The 17,962-nt window shown below is 42.1% G+C and overlaps 1 protein-coding gene across 1 annotated transcript; it reads left to right on the top strand.

Moving 5' to 3' along the window:
* Positions 1 to 711: 711 nt before the first annotated feature.
* On the top strand, positions 712 to 4,973 carry znf703 (zinc finger protein 703). Its single transcript, XM_060883238.1, has 2 exons — positions 712 to 1,302; positions 2,704 to 4,973. Exons 1-2 carry the CDS (start codon positions 1,009 to 1,011, stop codon positions 4,210 to 4,212), a joined length of 1,803 nt encoding a protein of 600 aa, XP_060739221.1. The 5' UTR covers positions 712 to 1,008; the 3' UTR covers positions 4,213 to 4,973.
* Positions 4,974 to 17,962: the final 12,989 nt, after the last annotated feature.

Raw genomic sequence — 17,962 nt, 5'->3', positions numbered from 1 at the left:
AAAGTGTTTTAAATGACGTCTCATGTCTCATATCTGATCAGTCGAATTTTTGGGAAATCATTTTCGGTTTAAGAAACAAGACAAACAAGACTTTTTTTTTAATCTAAAAAAATTCACTAATTGTTATTTCTAATTGTTTGAAAGCAAATCTCTTTAATAAACAAGGGAAACAACTCCAAATGATATTTAAAATGTTAAAGGTATTTAAAACTTTGTGTAAAAATCGAATGTTTTACATGATGAATGTTTCCTCTGGTCTCATCTTGTAATATTCAGACATCTAGTTTTCACTCAGTTGTGCCTCAATGTTGACATGTTTTAATGTGGAGGTGAAAATGATGCTAAATGTGATTGTAGTGTTATATTATTAATACTGAACCTGTTTGTCATTCATTTCACAACAATGTTGTTCTACGTCTGACAATCTGGTCATATTTATTGGCACACTTCACTGCTGCTTTTATAGGTTTAGCTCCATTTCTGTGGAGTATTTGGGTCATTCTTATCCACCCACATGCCACCTCCTCTAGCACAGCCATGCTGTCAGTCATCCTGGAGAGTGGGAGGGGCGTGGGCGATGTTGTCCCGCCCTCTTTCGCACAGTCACCTCCTTCTCTGCCTGTGATTGGTCGGCGACTGGTAGCTTTGAAGCACCGCTTGAGCGCTCGGTGAGAGCAGCGCGCGCGCGACACGCAGACACAGAAGTGAGGACATCGCGAGCGCGGACGGAGACGAGCACCGGACCGAGCACAGCACCGGACGTACACCGGGATTGTCTCCTCAGTTTAAAGGATCCCCAAAGTCTTTTTTTTTTGGTGATTTTTAGAAGTTCACAAGTGGGGTATTTTTTGGAGTGTATCTTTTCCAGAGAGACGCGTTTTGCTGTTTATTCGGAATTTGTTTTTCTCCCCACATCCCAGTTTGGATATTTTCACGTCTTTTTGGAAGTCGGTGCCATGCGGATACTCGCGCGCTGCAAATGAGAAACGGACGACGCGCTCGCGCCACATGAGCGACGTGCCGTCTGGAGACGCGCGGACACCGAGACCCCCCACACCGGAGAGCAGCCGCCCCGCCAGCACCTCGTACACAGACCGCAACCTCGCTGTCGGTCAGAGCGGCGAATCGAGAGCACAGGATCGAGCTCCACGGCTCGCGCTCGCATCGCTGCCCCTCGCGGATCCGGTGCGTCACGCGAAGCGGCTTCCCGTACGGATTCTCCAAATGCTGAGCGCACGCGCGGCTCACATGCTCCACGCGGACTACCTGCAGCCGCTCAGCTCCGCGCCGCTCCCTATCGAGGTATAATCATCATCATCATCATCATCATCATCATACTACTATTACTACTACTACTAATAATAATAGTAATAATAGAAATAATAATAATCATCAATAAGAACAATAAGAATAATAATAAAAATTTGGTTTATAATTGTACTTGTACCTGGTTTAATAATTTATTTCACTGTTCATTTCGTTCTAAAGAAAAGATAAATGTTCTACTTTATTGCATATTTACATAAAAAATGCACTCGCGCCATCATCTACTTTTAAATTCTAATTAAAGCTAAAACAATATTTATTTACTGTCTTTGGGAGAGAACTGGAGACTTCAGAAATAAAAAAACTCTTTATTTACATAAAAAATAAATTCTTAATAATAATAATAATAATAATAATAATAATAATAATAATAATAATAAACTTTTGAAACACGTGATTTTCGGGTTTTATGTGTAGAAGGATTTGAATTTTAGAACTTAAAATTTTACATTGTGCACATTCAAAAATGCAAAAAAAGAAAGTTAGAAAAAACAAGTACAGCATTAAAAATGAGATTTTTTTAAGAACAAAAATAGATTTAAAAAAGGAAATATAAAGGATTAAAAAAAAACCCTGAAACCACACAAAACAGTTCTGTGAGTGAGTTTTCCCATTATTTTCCTCATGTTATTTCCCAGAGCGTTTTTACAAACACACTAATCATCATCTACAGAAGTTACACATGGGTTTTGTTTTCCATGTCTGACGTTTAGCATTAGTATTTGTCTAGTCAATATAGAATTCACCAATCATTGCACTTTCCTTTTATCTAGTAAACATGGCCATAAAACTAAATGTCATGCTATATTTACATAAGATCAATACTGGGATATAAACTCGTTGAAAAGATAGGTTTGTGAACAGGTGGCGTGTCAGGGCTGGAGCGGTGAGTAAAACCACAGGAGTAAATATTTCACAATTCTAACACTGTGATTATTGTTTAAAAACAGACCGAGTTATAAAAAGGCAGCTGTGAAACGCATCGGATCTCAAACTAGAAACCAGAAGACTGTGCCATCTGTGTTAAAACACTCCACCTATTCGTGTTTAAAGACTTTTTTTTTTTAAATATATATAAGCCGTGAAAAACAGCACAGTTTGGACATACCGTAAGCTCCAGAACAGTTCCAGAAACCTGTGCTATGTCATCAGGCATTTTGAGCTCCTTGGCAAATCGTTTTTTTAACGAGGGGTCTATAAATGAACTAACTCATTAATGAAGGCTTTATGAAGAAACACTAGCTCCCTCCTTCCCTTTTAAAGTATTGTGGATGTCCCCTGAGTTCTAGAGATCATTTCCAAGCTCTGTTTTTTTTTTTCAAATCAATATTTTTTATGAATTGAACCTGAGCATATGTCTCGATTTCTTCCTTTCAGCTGGATGCTAAAAAGAGTCCACTGGCCCTTCTGGCTCAGACCTGCTCCCAGATTGGCAAGCAGGATTCGCCGTCGTCCTCCAAGCTAAGCTCGCTCTCCTCGGGCAACTTGGGAGACAAAGATGGCCGGTCGACTGGTTCGGGTCTTAAATCAGCAGAGCAACAGCAACAGCATGGCCTGGAGGACAAGTCCAGCTTCAAGCCTTATTCCAAAAACAGCTCGGAATGCCGGAAGGATGGAGTCGTCCTGAGCGGATCAGGTGACAAATCCGGGTTCAGGACTTCTGGTGGGAGTTCAGCTACAACGACATGTCCATCATTCCCTCCTCATAACTCTTCTCCAAGGACCTGCTCACCATCCCAGCATGCCCCAGGTCAGGCACATGTACATCGTCAGACACAATCTCCGTCCACACAGAAACCCCTCAGTGTGGACTCCAAAACTGCAAGTTCTGACTCAAGCACGGAGAGTAGCAGTGGCAGCGATCGTGTCGGGAAAAAAGACTTGGATAACAGCAGACTTGACAATGCCCAGATAGCTAACTCTAGCCAAGCACGTGCAAGTGTCAACTCCAGCAGTGGTAGTGCCTCTAGTAGCCCTCGACCAGAGAGCAAGAACGATTCCCAACCACCACAGACATCCTTAGCTAATTCCAGCCATGTTGCCCCAATTTCACCATTTAAACCAGGACACTCTGTGTTCCCCTTGCCTGCTTCCACCCTGGGATACCATGGCTCCATCGTTGGTGCCTATGCTGGGTATCCATCACAGTTCGTCTCTGGGTTGGACCATGCCAAGACTGGTTTAGTGGGTTCTGGGATCGCAAAACACCCAAGCTCCAGTCCTTTAACAGGCACATCTCCTCCATCCTTTATGCAAGGCTTGTGTCGGGACCCATATTGCCTCACTTACCCCAACACGCCCCACTTAGGGGGTAGCAACTGCAATACTTGTGTCCATGACCCATCCTCGTCTCTCAAGTCAGGATTCCCATTGATGTATCCTTCTCCACACCTCCACGCGCTCCATCCAGGGTCTCTGTCCACATCCGGTGCTTCCGTCTCCCTCTCCCACCCGCTCTACACCTATGGATTCATGCTTCCTAGTGACTCCCTTCCTCATGCCTGCAACTGGGTCTCTGTCAGTGGGCCCTGCGACAAGCGCTTTGCCTCTTCAGAGGAACTTTTGGTGCACTTGCGCACTCATACCTCCCTTCCTGGTGTTGATGGAAAGCTCTTGTCTGCCTATCCTTCCTCTGCCTCTTCCTCAGCTGCTTCTTGCCACCTACACTTGCCCCCTCCCAGCAGCCCCGGGGCTCTTCCAAGCTCCTTCTCACTTCGAGGTTCACCTGGACTTGGTCTGGCTCGCTACCATCCATACAGCAAACCCCATTTGCCAGGAGCACCTTCCTTACCTATGCACTCTCTCCCTGCTACAGCACCATACTACTCACCTTACGCTCTCTACAGCCAGAGACTGGGCTCAGCATCGGCACTCGGTTACCCTTGATGGTCGCACAGCTGATGAGAATGAGCAAAGGTTCAAGACAAGGACAAAGACCATCCGGAAAAAAAAAGAAGAGGCTCAGAGTCAAAAAGGAGCCTTTGATGGAGTTGCCTATGTAAACCGTGTCGGGGAACACATAGGAACCGTAAGACATGAACACTGTCAGATCTGTAGAGAGAACCATGAAACATGTGCTTGATACCTGAGAATAATGGAACTGATAACTTTAATATTATTTGATGATCAAAGTTTTATTTCAGTTTATTAATAAAAAAAAAGTATATTTATTTTTCTCTTGAGCGCTTGGCTTTTTACTTGGGAAACATTTACCATCTAAATGCATTCGTTGTCACTTTGGTACAGGAACAATATTTTCCGAGATCAATATCGCTCTTTCCACAATGCATTTTTATAACAAACACTCATTTATCTTTCAGTTGTCACTTTGATTGTTTTTTTTTTTCCTTTTGTTTTCTCGAGTGCTTCAGCAAGCATGACTTGCCCGACAGCCGGTTTGTTCTTGGAAATTTGCCATTTTTTGTTTCTTTTTTTTGTACTTGTACAGTTCAAAAAAATAAAACAAACAGACAGATGTGATATATTTTCTATGGTGAATGATTCGGCAAGCTGGAGAGGGTTTACTTTGAGGGTTGAAGGGAAACGGGGTGAAATAAATACAAACAATTAAGAATCCTATGTATAGATGGTGGCGCTATACGCTTAACAGAATGTCTTATTTTGTGAAATAAATAATAACTTGATTACATGTGTTACATGTTTTAGTTCTTGTCTTTTTATCATCTAGAGTAGATGTTTAGTACTGGTGTAGCATTACACTGTAATGTAGCGTAGACCACCGTGCTAATAGCAAACATGCTAATCTTTTACACATTTTGCAAAGAAACTCAACCTGTAAAAACTATGAAAAAAAATTAAATCATTCCGTCCATTATCACGACATAAAATCTGTTTGACTTAGAAAACACATGAGCTAACGTTAGAAAATTAGAAAAATTAGTTAGCTGTATTTATTATAGATATTGTTTCGGTTTTTAGCTCAAACATGACAATTGATCTTAATTAACATAGATTATTCCCCCTCAAATGCCTGTTGGTTACCATAAAACCACCGCATTTACTTTTACTCTATTTTCTACTTTAGACGGTCTGTAGGTGTTAAACTTGCAGTGGAACCTACATTAATACACACTGTTTGTAGCTCCGCAGTGCTGTTGTTGTGTAAAGTGCTTACTTAGCATCGGACAATCCAGTGACTCTTAACCACAGCTCCATTGGAGGCCAGTAATAACCCTGCTGAGGGCCTGACCTCGCTCCCATGCAAACTCTGATGGATCGTTCCTGCCACACAAAGGCCAAAAGACGGCATCAGGAGTCTGTTAGCGGAGAAATATTTATCAAGCGTCCCTGACACGACCCTCAGGAGGATGGTCCTTATTGTTGGAGCTCTGTATGAGGTCTGCAGGGTCTTCTAATGAAGGTCGCTCAGATACTGAGCTGGCGCTGTGCTTTAGCTCCAACAACTGGTATAATATTTTTATATTTATAGGTACTCGCTGTGCTAGTGGGAGTAATTTCACAGTAATGTGTCTTGAAGGTTGTTAAAGCAGGTTGGAGTGAGAACTGGGTTCTTATACACAAACACACACACACACACACACACACACACACACACTGAGTTCATTAGCACTTCAGACAGAAAAGGACACTGCACAGGTGTCACTTGACAGGACCATTAACTGAATTGATCACAGCAGAGATCTCAGTTAGTTCAGCTTGTCCAGCAAGGTCACTGCCCACTAAAGCTTCTTACCAAAGGATTTAAGGTTTTAAAGATGCTTTCAGTGATGATGATGATGATGATGATGACCAAGATGATGTTCTTCTTTCTTCATAGGAGACCGAGCAAAAGAAACAGTGGTAAGATCGATTAGCTCTGTTAAGCTAGCACTTGGGTGAATGTTCACAATGTTCTGATGGAAATATTGGTTCCTCAGAATCAATATTATAATAAGTTTTGTCACAGCCGACATTTCTGTCTGAGATATCATAGCTTTTAACATATCAAGAACTTAGAAAAACCAAGAAATTACCAACAGATAGACAAATATATCACGATACAGAGTTTTTTTTGCTGTATCGTCCTCCCGTACATAGCTCAAGGTTTTTTTGTAAAGTTCTACTTTGGCATCCACCTTCATGTGATTAAAGAGGTTCTAAAAAAGCACAAAAAACAGTACTAGATAAAAAGATAAAAAAAAAATTGTACTCATAGCATTCATGGCTTGCAATAACTGTGCAAACATTCCTATAGTTTCCTATCAGTTCCTCTGAATTCTCATGGTGACTATAGACAGGAAGTTTATTTAGTGTTTTAACCCTCCAACAGATCTCACATCATATTGGTCTCTGCTGCCCCTTGTGGATAAGGAGAGCAACTACATAATCGTTTAACTTTTACAGTTTACATCAAAAATAGTGCAATAGTTTGATACGTGAACAACAAACAATTTATTTCTGCTCAGGTTTAATAATAAAGTGCCAGCAAAATAACACAGAAATTATCAATCAAGTTTTAATATCCAATCAGCTACTAGCCAACAAACAGTAAAAAACAAATGACATTTTAAATTCTAAGATTTACTGAAAGAAAGAAAATCAAATAATTTTTAATAATAAAATTTTACTTGTGGATACAAAACATCTGCAAAAAAATGGAACAATTGGTCAAATATATTTGATATTTAATGTTTTATTATTTTTTTTTATAAATGTATTATTCATTTAATTTTATTTGTGTTCCTTAAAAACACGACAATACAATTCTTTAAAAAGGTAAAAGAAGAATAAATATTCGACAAACAATTCGGTCAATAATCAGAAAACATGAAAATGGAAAATAAAACGGATTATAAAAAATGAACTAAAAGAAAAGGTGTAGATGAGATCCTTAATGGCTGAGAGAAGAGAAGAGAAGAGAAGAGAAGAAAAGAGAAGAGAAGAAAAGAAAGAGAAGAGAAGAGAAGAGAGGTGAAACCGAGGGGAACGCACTCCATCTTGAGTGATTCATCTCATTCTCACTCGTTCATCACATCCCTCATCCATCTCAATGTTCCATTTCTCTCTCTCTCTCTCTCTCTCTCTCTCTCTCTCTCTCTCTCTCTCTCTCTCACTCATGCACTCTCTTTCCCCTTTATGGCTTCAGCTGAGTCAATATGCAAGTCGACGCTCAGTTTCTGTCACCTGTGTGTGTGTGTGTGTGTGTGTGTGTGTGTGTGTGTGTGTGTGTGTGTGTGGACAATTCCAGGCCATGACAAGTTTCTCCTCAGCAGGACTACACCTGTTTGATTGATCTCTCTCTTCTCTGAGGATTCAGTCTCTTAGGGTTTGAAATGGAGGTGGAGGATGTGAGGTTACAGACGTCCCCCACTGCTCACTCAGCAAAGAGAGAGAGAGTGTGTGTGTGTGTGTGTGTGAGTGTGTGTGTGTGTGTGAGAGAGCTTTATTCGGCCTCAGCAGTGTCCTGGGCAGGCAGCCGACAGCGCCGGTGATTAATGATGACAGCGTGTGGAGTTGCTCTCCAATTAGCCAGAGCGAGAAGCAGAGTGAGACGCACTTTATCTTCCTTTCCTCCTATTTTTCCTTCCTCCCTCTCTCATTCTCTCTCCCTCGTTCCGTCTGGCTCTTTGTCTCTCAGCACACAGGCTCCATCTTTCTGTCTCTCCGTTGTCCTGATTGACTAAACGCCTTGATGAACATTCAGCGCAACACCATTACGCCTCAAACACGCCAGATCCTGAAGCAGCGTCTTTTCATCCAACAAAACAAAACAAAACAAAAACCCTGCCTCCTGTCCACTGTCAAACAACACTGGCTTTTTATAAAAGACGGAAACCATAAACATCTACAGCACTAGCGGCAGAGCCCGATGGTGCGTCACGGTTCCACGTCCACGCGATCCATCACAGCAGGCCTGTGGACGAGCTCAACAGCAGCGGAGCGTGATGAAGGCGCAGTAACGATGGCGTACCGCTAATACTCTTCACGCCGCACCAGCAGCTGGACTCCATTTAGGAACGCTCCGGGGGGACTCTGTGCTCGTGGAAAAACGTGCCTTGGCACGGGAACGTGGGGAATCGAGTCGCGCCAGAGCCGTGCTCCAAATGACAGCACACATGACGTTCATCTGGGGGCTCAGGATTGAAGGGGGTGGGGGTGGGGATAATGGGGAGGGGGTTCGTTTGATTCCTAAGCCACATGCCTCTGGGCCGCTTCGCTGTAGGTGTGTTAGCCTCAACGCAACCGAAGGAAGTTATTTATAAGTTTTTCCACTGAAGTATATATACATTTTATTACTGAACTGCTCAGAGACGTGGAAGAGAAACATAAGCTGATGTCTAGTTTTCATAATAAAATGATTCAGACTGCAGCTGAGGGAGAAAATAAATAACGGCAAAAGTTTCCATTGACTTTAATGACATTTTTACACTTAAAAAAGATTGAATGAAATTTCTACAAAAAAGAACAAAAACCGTTCTCTTTACGTCTGCGGTATTAATATCACGCTCAGCTCTGGATGCTGATTGGTCAGAAGATGTTGATTTGTTTTCTATATACAGTATCGTTATCTGTTATCGGTGAGGTGTGAGTAACTCCTCCTCTTCATCACTGTGCTCTTGGTGAACTTCCTCACATGGACCGGATCGTTCTGTACACGTTCAGGACAGAGAACAGATCTGCTGCAGGATGTTAGAGGGTTAAAGATGGCATAAAGCTCTGAACTACTGTATATATCTCTACTGTGAGAAACTCCACACACACACACTCACACTCACACTCACACTCACACACACATGCCCACACTCACACACACTTACACACACACACACTCACACTCACACTCACACTCACATGCCCACACTCACACACACTCACACACACACACACACACACTCACACTCACACTCACACACACATGCCCACACTCACAAACACACACTTACACACACACACATGCACACACTCACAAACACACACTTACACACACACACATGCACACACTCACAAACACACACTTAGACACACACTCTCACACAGACACACACCCACTCACATGCACACACACATGCACACACATGCCCACACTCACACACACTCACACACCCACACACACACATGCACACACATGCCCACACTTACAAACACACACACACTCACACACACACATGCACACACTCACAAACACACACTTACACACACACACTCACACAGACACACACCCACTCACATGCACACACACACTCACACTCACACACACATGCACACACTCACAAACACACACTTACACACACACACATGCACACACTCACAAACACACACTTAGACACACACTCTCACAGACACACACCCACTCACATGCACACACACACACTCACACTCACACACACATGCACACACTCACAAACACACACTTACACACACACACATGCACACACTCACAAACACACAGACACACACCCACTCACATGCACACACACACACACACACACATGCACACACATGCCCACACATGACCACACTTACAAACAAACACACACACTCACACAGACACACACCCACTCACATGCACACACACACACACTCACACTCACACACACATGCACAAACTCACAAACACACACTTACACACACACACATGCACACACTCACAAACACACACTTATACACACTCACACATGCCCACACTCACAAACACACACTTACACACACACTCACACACACTCACAAACACACATGCACACACTCACAAACACACACTTATACACACTCACACATGCCCACACTCACAAACACACACTTACACACACACTCACACACACTCACAAACACACACTCACACAGACACACACCCACTCACATGCACACACACACACACTCACACTCACACACACATGCACACACTCACAAACACACACTTACACACACATGCACACACTCACAAACACACACTTACAAACACACACACACTCACACACACACATGCACACACTCACAAACACACACTTACACACACCCACTCACATGCACACACACACTCACACTCACACACACATGCACACACTCACAAACACACACTTACACACACATGCACACACTCACACACACTCACACAAACACACACACACTCACACACACACCCACTCACATGCACACACACACACTCACACTCACACACAAACACATTCACACACTCACACACACACTCACACACACACACACACACACTCTCTCACACACACGCACACACTCACACACACTCACAAACACACACACACGAACACACAGTCACGCACACACACACAGTTGCACTTCAGTGTAGGTGTCAGTGTTAGTCACACAGTCAGATTTGTGGCTGTTTAACTTTCCTGAGGCACTTCGTCAGAAACTTGGCACAACGGTGCGAGCAGTTTTTAAGCCTCCTGTCACACACACTTTGGGTTAGCGTCAGCATCATGACAACCGGCATAAACTCGTGACAGTCAGCATGGCACACTGTTCCGTAATGACTCAATAATGTGTCAAGACCAAATAGCTGTCCGTCGCTGAGCCGCAGCAGAGCCGAGCGCTTTGGGTCAGAGGACCTGCTGATGGAGTCTCGTCACAACATCCTCACTAGACCGCTATCAGAACCTCACACTCACTAAACCTGGACCGGGACAGGAACCTGACACATGCTGATCATCTGCGTTCAACAATATTATAAATAATAATAATAATAATTCTGATTGGTCAGAAGGTGATTCATTTCCAGAGAGATTTATATTCATGTGCTCGTACTACATAATACCTTAGACGGTTTCTATAGCAACGGCTCATGCGCATGAAGGTGTGTAATGTATTGCGCCGATACGGTGAAGATTTCTATAATGAAGAGATATGTTTATTGAGGACATAAGGAAGGAGTCTCCGGTTCCAGTGCTTTGTAACAGTCAGAGGTAAAGCTGGAATGTATTCAAGTGACTAAATGGATAAAAAAGTATCCAGTAAAAAGTTCATGATCTATTAAATGTATTGTTTATTTTGTGTGTGTTCAGTTTTATTTTATAAAGTAAGCAATATAAATCAGTTCCGTGTGATTTATCTATAACTTATGAAGTGTTTTCAGTCTGTATGAGAAGCGGCGAGTCCTGCGACAGGTCGAAGGTGGATGTCAGAACACACACCGGTGTGAGACGCCATGCAGAAATCTGTCACGTCTCCTCTAATGAAAGGCTCAGTGATGAAAGTGCTCCTGTCAACGCCGAGCTATATTTCCTTTAAACCTCAAAAAAAAACCTGAGTGTCCTTCCGTCTCCTTCCGTGACCCTGCGCCGAATCTCTGTATGAGAACGACACGAGACCAAGTCACATGAGGAGGGAGAGAACCGAGAGAACTCAGAAGGTTCTCCAGTCATGTGATCTTTCCAGAAGAGTCGAAACTCGCATTCTTTACGAGGCTCTCTCTCTCTCTCTCTCTCTCTCTCTCTGTCTAGCTCTCTCTCACTTTCTCTCTCTCTCTCACACACACTCTCTCTCTTTCTACCTCTCTCTCACTTTTTCTCACACTCGCTCTCTCTCTCTCTCTCTCTCACACACTCTCTCTCTCTCTCTCTCTCTCTCTCTCTCTCTCTCTCTCTCTCTCTCTCATGCACACACTCTCTTTCGCTCTCTCTTACACACACACTCTCTCTCTTTCCTCCTCCGACTCAGCCATAAACCAAAGCCAGCTGTCACTGAAAACTGCTGCAGAGAGGGAAAAGAGGAAGGAGGGAGAGAAGGAAGGAGGGAGAGAGAGAGAGGGAGGGAGGGGAAGGAGGCCTGATTATCCAAATACAGTCATTAAAGGAGAAATGTGTTTTTCAAACTGTCAGGATGATTAATGAGCGCGAGCAAATCCTCACAAATGCTCCTGTTTAGTCTAACTGGCAGACATGATCTTAGGACTGATTTATGGCAGAGCTGCTCGGAGGCCACGCAGAGGTTACGGGAAGGAGGGGGAGAAAAAAAACAGAGCATGGCCGAAACTGAGAGAGAGAGAGAGAGAGAGAGAGAGAGAGAGAACAGAAAAAGACAAGACAGAACAAGAAAGAGAGTAAAAAAAAAGAGATATTATGAGTGTACAAAAGTCACAAAGGGAGAGAAAAGGTTTGAGAAAAGACAAAAAAGGATGATGAAAGAGTGAAAGTAAGAGAGAGAGAGACCCGGAGGTAAGAAGTCAGCTAAAGAAATTTGACAGAAAAAGGAGAAAGTAACAAACACAAAGAGACAAAAGAAAAAGAAATATGAATAAAATAAAGTAAAAATTACAGACAGACATAGAGAGAGAGAGAGAGAGAGAGAGAGAGAGAGAGAGAGAGAGAGAGAAATACACATAAAGACAGACAGATTAAGGGGGAAAAGAGACATAGAGACAGAGACAGATTGATAGAGTTGGACAGATAAAGGAAGAAGACAGGAAAAGAGAAAGTAAGTTACACAGAGAGAAAAATCAGGGAAGGAGAAAAGTTACAAAAAAAAAACAGATCGAGAGAGAAATTTCAGAGAGAGAGAGAGAGAGAGAGAGAGAGAGAGAGAGAGAGAGAGAGAGAGAGAGAGTCTGTGTGTGTGTGTGTGTGTTTGTGCACCAATAAGGCTGACCTCTGTTGTGATTGATTGTCCTCCAGCCACCACTAAAGTGCTGATATGTCGCTTTCTTACTACTGCTGACCTTTACTTAAAGAGCACCATCGCAAAAACACACACACACACACATACACACACAAACACATGCACGCACGCACGCACACACACACACACACACACACACACACACACACACACACACACACACACACACACACACACACAGTAGCTGGTAAGATCTATTAGCTTGGCAAAATGTGCAGAATCATTAAGCGTCTCTCTTATTTTCTTTGCTAAAGGAATGCAGCGGGTTTAAAGAGAAAATAAAAGTCTCTGCTAGCTCTGCTAATGTTAGCTAGCTCATTAATAAACTTGCTCCTGCTTTTATTTTCACAAAATATACACAATAATGTTGTCTAGTGATGTTTTATTTTATTATTGTTAACATAATGTTAGCTTTATTTTGATTACACATTATGGTAGCTACACTCATGTTAGCTAGCATGTGGAGATCTTTTCAGCTAAAAAGCTGTTGTTTTCATTACACATTATATTGTTATCCTAATATTACCTAGCTTACAAGATGTTATTTTCATTAGCTTGCTAGCAAACTATAGAACAAGTTTTGGTTAATCATTAGTAGTTAGCCTAACATTAGCTAGTTATCTATTACAAAAACTTTAATTAGTTAGTTAGCAAATTTGGCTTATGCATTATAGTAGTTAGCCTAAAGTTAGTAAGCAATATGATGTCTCTCTTATGTGTTAGCTTAAGTTAGCATCCATGTTTACAAATTAAGCAAAACAATACAATGCCTCAGGACAGAAGTACACCTAATGAGAGCTAGCTCACTACATAAACTCACAACTAGCTTTATCTTCAAATAACACAATTGTTAGGCTAACGTTAGATAGCAGATTTGGATGCTATCATTGATTATAGTCATTAGCCTTATCTTAGCTAGCTTTCAAGTAAAGTTTGAGTATACATTTGAGCAAATTTGTTTTTAACTTCAGTTAGCATGCTTGTTTGATGGTTTTTATAATTCATTATGTAGTAATATAGTAATTGTTAGCTAATATAGTAATGTTATATATATATAAGACAGATTAGCAGTTAGTTTATGTGAGCTGGTTAGCAATCAGAGTTGTTGTTTTGGGCATGTTATATTAATTTGCTAGCTTACTAGCGATACATAAATGGTCAAATATGTGTTTCAAATATGTTGGCTTTTTTATTTATTTGTAAAACAACATGATTCCTAGACATAAGAACCCACCCTCCCACTCACACACACACACACACACACACACACACACACACACACACACACACACACACACACTCTACTGTGTGATTAATAACTTTATAAGTTTAACAGACTTCTCTCTCTCTTTCTCTCGCACTCTATCTCTATGTCTCTTGTCCTCCCTCCAGCGACTGGATCTGTTTCTTTTCTTGGCTCATGTGAGCGTAGGGGGTCTAAGATTTTTCCTCTGCCTCCTCATCATTACCATCATCATCTGTTCCTACACACACACACACACACACACACACACACACACACACACACGTTCTGTCAAATAGGCAGATATGTTTCAGAGCTTTTCAAACACACTTCTCTAATGGCATTATGGAGGAACAGCCCATACCACATACTCCCATTCTCTGTCACACACTCCTTCAAGCACGCACATGCACACACACACACACACACACACTCCCACACATGACGCACAAAGCAGGAGGATGTTGTCCCATATGGAGGATGTTAGATGGGCCGAGCGTTAAGGAGGAGAGGACGGAGTGTTTATCTAATGCTGTCCAAGGACAGCTCCTATCGGCCTGTCTAGTAACACACACACTCAATCATTCTCTCTTACACACACACACACACACACACACTTAATCATACTCTCTCTCACATACAAATACACCCTCTCAATCTTCCTCTCTCAGACACAGGCGCTTAGGGCTGTTACACCTCAAGCTAACGCCAGGATACTAGCATCGTTCACCATTAAATGTAAATAACATTCTTACTATTGCATCAATGACTTTCTAACTATTTAGCTGTATGTGTATAGTTGCGCCTCAGAGTACATCTAGCTAGCTTGCCATTTATTTTTAGATAATGAACACAAATAACAGGCCCTCGTCATAACATGCTTATCTTGGTTAGCTAAGCTGTTATATTGTGTATCTTGCTTAATAATTAAGTAAATAATTCACTGGCACTATTGTAAGATCAGGTTTATGATTGCCTGATTAAATCTAACTTAATCTCTACCCTTATAGAGCCAGGGAATCCTGTCAGTCACTGACAAACACACACACACACACACACACACACACACAAAGACACACAAAAGAGATTACGAAGAATGTCATCATGCTGGCGGTCTTTTAATTTGGGAATCTGTGGATGCTGTGAAAGCCAAAACACAGAGGCGTGTGTGTGTGTATGTGTGTGTGTCAGGCTGCTGTCAGTGTGTGATTTATGGCTGTGAGACTCGCAGCAGTCCTCACTGCCAGTTCAGTATTGTTACATCTGACATCTAATGAGGCCCGACGTGCCTTCAAGAGCGGCACTTAACACAGGCTTCCATCTCCGGCCGTCACTCAGCCCCGCCTCTTCTTCTTTCTCTCTCTCTCTCTCTCTCTCTCTCTTTCTCTCTCTCTCTCTCTCTCTCTCTCTCTCTCTCACACACACACACACACACACACACACAAACATACTCACATCAGTGTTGCTAAAGCTCTCTCGTCCCCCTTTCGCCTGTCGCTCTCAGTCCGATTTATTCTCCACATGAGCTGTCTGAGAGAGACAGATCTCTCACAGGGAACCACAGCAGCCACGAAGTTCTGTCAGGCCAGTGGGCGTGTCTGTGTGAGACAGATGGGCGTGTTTTTGAGTTCATATATGGGCTCAGAGACACACCCATCTGTATCACACAGACACGCCCACTGGCCTGACAGACCTTCATGGCTGCTGTGGTTCCCTGTGAGAGATCTGTCTCTCTCAGACAACTTTAGATATGAACCTGTAACCCAAAAGTAGTTTTGTGATTGCAATCAAATTATCTCAATGTAGCTGGCTACCTAGTATCAACATGTAACTATAAAGGATGCCTTACTTGATTCTAACACATGCAACACAGTGAATACATGCATCAAAAAAACGTAAAAGCTAGCTTTTATGTCTTGAATTACAGACAATGTGAAGGCACGGTGATGTCAGAAACAAGACTTAACCATCATGACTAAAATTTCACAATTACTATCTGACATGTTGAGGAATGTCAGTGTCACGTTACAAATCATAAATTCTGAACTGTGTGGAAATTTCCAGTGCTTTCAAACAGATGATGAAGGACTAGTAATCGATTAAGCGGCTAGCACTTCGCTGCTAATGCTTAACAGACAGGATAAAGACACAGAGACACTGAAAAAGAGATGAAACAATTAGGAATATTGACTTTTACCTTATTTTATTGCTAATTACTAATTACTAAAAATAACTGCTGTAATTTAAGTGGAAGTTTACTGGCTAACAGTTTAGTATGATAGAACATAGCCACTATTCAAAGACAATGTACAGGCAGAGAAACCATGGAAACCAGTTAAAGTTGGCTGGTTACTAACATTTTCCTCACACGTCTTGGACTGGACGCTTAGCATTGACCTTTGGGTTTCTTTGTATTGAGAAATGTCAACATCGAATCATAATGTTTTCATATATTTGACTTCTGTCAAATCAAATCACATACACGGGATCGTTTTTTTAACCTGCTTTCTATTTTTCTTATTTTTTGTTTCTCTAGCATTCTTTTGAACTGATTTGACATGACTGTGCCAGTTAGAAAACCTTAAACATAAAGGCAAATGCTCGAGAGCAGAGTGACCTTGCTTTGGCAACTCATCACCTCAGCTCATTCACTCCCACGTGGCTATGATTGTTTCGAAACAGGAAAGGGGTCTCGCCGTGAAAAACAGGGGCCAATGAGAGTAATGCAGGTCGAGAGCTCTTTGGTTCCGCTTTCTTGCCTCTTCGTCTCGGGTTTCTGTTCGGCAAACCAACCAATTCGGTCAGGACCCTTCTCTGTAATCACGAGCAGCGTCTCTGCGTGCCCGCTCCGCTGTCAGACGTGATTAATGGCGCCCGGCCCCCGGCGCGCCTCGCCTTGCCAGCCCTGCAGATCTTCCCCTGATACTTAATGAACTCTGACAAACTTCTTTTCTCTCATTGTGTTCCGCCAAGTCTTCTCTCTCCCTCCCTCTCTTCTTCTCTCTTTCTTGCTTTGTTTAAAGGTGCTCAACATAAATTTACCACCACGGCGCCAAAGAGCAGGTCATGCAAGGTTCTCATGTTTCCCCCGTAGTCAGGTTGAGGGAGGTTAAACTTTACGATGGAAACACAGCCAACACTGTAGGCAGTTCAACTGATTCCAGGTTGGTAGGAATGTAGGCCAGTTGTGATGTGGAGGCTCCACATAATACAGTTTTCTCTCTGTTTCAAGGAGACTAGATTTAGATTCAGTCACCAAAATGCCAAAATACCCTTTTGTGACACTCCTGGAAAGACATGATTATGATATTAATTAGAATTTAATATCATTTCTGTATGTCTAACGAACATTGAGTAGATATTCCAGATTTTGATGGAATTCTGTTTTGGGGTAAACTCTTTTTTACATATTTGGAAGGGAATAAAGTGAGTCAGGACTTTTATGTCTCAGGATTTGATTGGGGTGTTTTCTGGCACATTTCTGTGCTCACACGTGGTAGTAGAACCCTTTAATGCTTTTGGTTTTGTATATTAAAAGTCTTTGATATTGCGTGAACTTTGTGTTAAACTGCAGGGTTTTAGAACAGGACCGAAGCCATATTGAGCCCCAGAAACGTATTAAAATGTTTATTTATGTATACGATACGATATGTGTCAGTTGTCTTTAACAGTTGTCTATAAATAGTTGTCTATAAGTTGTCTATATAAGTTGTTTAGTTGTCTATAAATTCCAGTTGTCCATCATAACGCTTTTGGGGATTTGGAGCAAAGTGAAACTTTTCTCCT

The sequence above is a fragment of the Tachysurus vachellii genome, chromosome 12, assembly GCF_030014155.1.
Source record: "Tachysurus vachellii isolate PV-2020 chromosome 12, HZAU_Pvac_v1, whole genome shotgun sequence".
In the NCBI taxonomy this organism is placed as follows: domain Eukaryota; kingdom Metazoa; phylum Chordata; class Actinopteri; order Siluriformes; family Bagridae; genus Tachysurus; species Tachysurus vachellii.
This window is presented reverse-complemented; position numbering and strand designations above follow the sequence as displayed.